This window comes from Spinacia oleracea, chromosome 1 (genome assembly GCF_020520425.1).
Source record: "Spinacia oleracea cultivar Varoflay chromosome 1, BTI_SOV_V1, whole genome shotgun sequence".
NCBI classification, from domain to species: domain Eukaryota; kingdom Viridiplantae; phylum Streptophyta; class Magnoliopsida; order Caryophyllales; family Amaranthaceae; genus Spinacia; species Spinacia oleracea.
In genome coordinates, this window is record NC_079487.1 from 5,314,764 (window position 1) to 5,318,248 (window position 3,485).

Genomic DNA, 3,485 nt, shown 5'->3' on the forward strand with positions numbered 1-3,485 from the left:
GTTCCCATAAATAGCGTTTCTTTATAGGTGTCAGTTTTTATTTTTTTGGACATACACTTTTCCCACTTTTCTATACACTTTTTTCACTTTTCTACACACTTTTTGCACTTTTTCACAAATCATTATTATTTTTTCTTACACATTCTACACTTTTCTCACTTTTCAATTCTCACATCATTTTTATTTGTACTTTAAACATTAAACAATTATTTACTTTTTCCTTTCCCAAAATAAAAATACTCTCAATCATTATCTTTTACACATACTCCCTCTGTATTTATTTAAGGGATACACTTGCCTTTTCCGGCCGTATTTATTTAAGAGATACATTTGTCATTTTTAGTAATTTATCAACCCCACCATCTAATTAAATAATATATCTACACCCCACCTCCACCCCCACTCCATAAAATGACATGGTCCACACTTGTTTTTCTTATTAAATATCTACTCAACCCTACTTGTTTTATTACTTTATTCCATTCAAATTTTCTTCTTAATACCCGTGCCCGGCCAAGTGTATCTCTTAAATAAATACGGAGGGAGTATTAAATAATATATCTACACCCCACCATCTAATTAAATAATATATCTACACCCCACCTCCACCCCCACTCCATAAAATGACATGGTCCCCACTTGTTTTTCTTATTAAATATCTACTCAACCCCACTTGTTTTATTTCCATTCAAATTTTCTTCTTAATACCCGTGCCCGACTAAGTGTATCTCTTAAATAAATACGGAGAGAGTAATTCAGTTTTATTAAAAACTGTGTAAATGTCCAAAGTGGACACTTTTTTTTTTTGACAGGAACGGAGAAAGTAATAGATATTTATCGTTTCATAAATTCTCCTATCATAAAAATGATAGAATCGATCATAAGCCGAGCTCGGAGCCACATCCTAACGGAAAAATACAGCCGAATCGATCGGGTCCAAACCACAAACTCCAACACCACCGTGATATTTATGTAACCCTTTTTTATTTGACGGGAAGATATTTATGTAACCCTTACAAAACTAACGAGGAGTAATGTTTTTGTGTACCAGAACCTCATTTTAATCACCTGAAAGCTTAAACCCTAGCCGCTCCTAAACCCCTCTTCCTCTCTCTTCATTCCGTTTCATTTCTCAGGTATTCTTCTTCTCCTCATTTTTTGGGGTTTTCTCTCGCATTCCTCATTTGTCATTTATGATCTATCATAATTTCTCAGCTAGTCTTGTACTTGTTTCTGTAGTAAATTGTATGATTTTTTTCATGCCATTTTTCTGGCTAATTTGTGATTTTTCAGTTGTTTGAAGTTCGGATTGCTTGATAATTGTTAGAATCACTACTGGTTTGATTCATGAGAAGTTATTTTAGGTTTAAGATGCCAAAACTGTAAAAGTTGAATTTGTTTTTGATGTTCATTTGAAGTGTTTCATTGAAATGTCCGTTTTTAGCCTGCAACTTGTGATTTTTGTGTTATTAGGAAACGAATTGTAAAATCTTATATTAAAATTTTGAGTTTAGGGAATAATATGTACTGCACTCTGTATTTCGCTTTCGATTCATCGATTCTGGAGAAGAACTTTGATTGGACAATGCTTCATGATTATACTGGGTTATAACTGCCTTTTAAGTTATAAATTGTAGGTTATTAATATAATTATTGAGCCTTAATTCCATATCTTTCACAACGGACGCTTTGCCTGACTGTATAATTGTATATTGCATTTTTTTGGTGGTAAGTATTAAGAAATGACATGCTTGATTAGTGTTGATATTGTTTTGGCTTTTGAGGGTAGTCCACATTGGATTTAAAGCTAGCTTACTAAGAGTGGTCTAGGCCTCTCTTGATAAATATTGAAATAGGAGGTGGACATTTGTTTCCATTACTTAGCTATTGACTTACAACGAAATTGGTTGATCATACGTCTCTTTATTAGAAAAAGCTAAGCTCTCTTGTTGAAGTAAGTATATTGCAAGCCAATTGAGTGCTCTACCTCGGGTGATTGACATCATATGCTCTGCATGTATAAACTTTGCGTAAAATCTTTTCTGTGAAGTTTTGATTATAGTGTATAAAGATTGGAATTAAGAATTTCAACAGAACTTGCGAGTTTACATTGTTGAAAGATGAGATTAAGATATTGTGAAAGATGGATAGTTTCCTTTGTCGATCAAGTTATAGTTCTTGGCTGAATTTCTTTGTTTTGTGCAGATTATTGGCGAAAATGGCGTTCTGTAACAGGATTGGCAGCATGCTTAGTCAGAGCATCTCACAAAATTCTGGCTCGTCTATGATGAATGCTATTAGGTGCATGTCCTCCAAGCTCTTTATTGGAGGTATATCATATATGTATTAAAATTTGATTTTAACAAAATTACTGCATCTTCAGTATGGGACTTTTTTTAATCAACTATTTGTTGTCCACTTCAGGTCTTTCGTTCTCAACTGATGACAACTCATTGAAGAATGCATTTACCAGTTTTGGTGAAGTAGTTGATGGTGAGTATTAATTTTTTTAGCAATTTTTTGCTGAAGTTGTTTTTAAAAAACAACCATATCTCACAAGTGTTGCATGTAGTCTCTAACTGTCAGTAATTGGTTTTAATCTCAGCAAGGGTCATCATTGATAGAAACACCGGAAGGTCCAGGGGATTTGGGTTTGTTAACTTTGCAGATGATGAAGCTGCAAACAGTGCAATGTCTTCCATGGATGGCCAGGTTAGAAAAAACAACTTACTAGATGCTACATGTACATAAGAATAAAAAGCTGATGCACTGTTTTATATACAGGATCTGGATGGTCGTGCTATCCGCGTGAGTGTTGCAACTGAGAGGCAGCCACCTTCTTCTGGAGGATATGGTGGCCGCGGCGGCGGTTACGGAGGTGGTGGTGGTGGAGGCCGTGACGGTGATTACTAAATTAAGTGAGTCTGTAATTGTTGTTCATAGCAAGTGGCTTTAGGAAATGGATGCAATTTAGGATTTGTTTATTTGCTTCTACTGGTTTGCGATTCTGCACCATTATCATATCACTGATTTGGTTCTCGAACACTCTTTATGATCGATATTGGTAGTGATGTTGCAGTACTTGTATTTGTCCTGATTAATTTTCGCAATTCCCTTCTACTCTGTTTGATTTCCCCATGAAACACCGTAAAGTTCCCCATGAGCCTAGGGTGATAAAATTTTGTCAAAGTTGCTGAGTATTTTCAGGCAACTTCATAGTTGGTGTTGATTACTCTCTTGTAATGTCTACATAACACATTAGTTTATGGCACAATTGTTTTTGGTAGATCTTTCGAAATGAATCATATGCCAACATTATATTATTAGGTGGTGCTCTTTTATTTTAAGATTGAAATTATGTGATCTTGTAGAGAAAGGTTCTGTTAAACATCTTCATTTTCCAAGTAGATGGACATAATCAACCTGGTTTAACGGTTTTCAACACAGCAAGAAGTGCTCAGCTGTTACGGGTTTGGGCCGAGTTG

The 3,485-nt window shown here is 35.0% G+C and overlaps 1 protein-coding gene across 1 annotated transcript; it reads left to right on the forward strand.

Annotated features, from left to right (window-relative positions):
* The first annotated feature begins 918 nt into the window (after nt 1-918).
* Nucleotides 919-3,081, forward strand: LOC110777720 (glycine-rich RNA-binding protein 4, mitochondrial). The gene is made up of 5 exons (XM_021982311.2): nt 919-1,136; nt 2,206-2,330; nt 2,425-2,493; nt 2,606-2,712; nt 2,785-3,081. Exons 2-5 carry the CDS (start codon nt 2,219-2,221, stop codon nt 2,911-2,913), a joined length of 417 nt encoding a protein of 138 aa, XP_021838003.1. The 5' UTR covers nt 919-1,136; nt 2,206-2,218; the 3' UTR covers nt 2,914-3,081.
* Nucleotides 3,082-3,485: the final 404 nt, after the last annotated feature.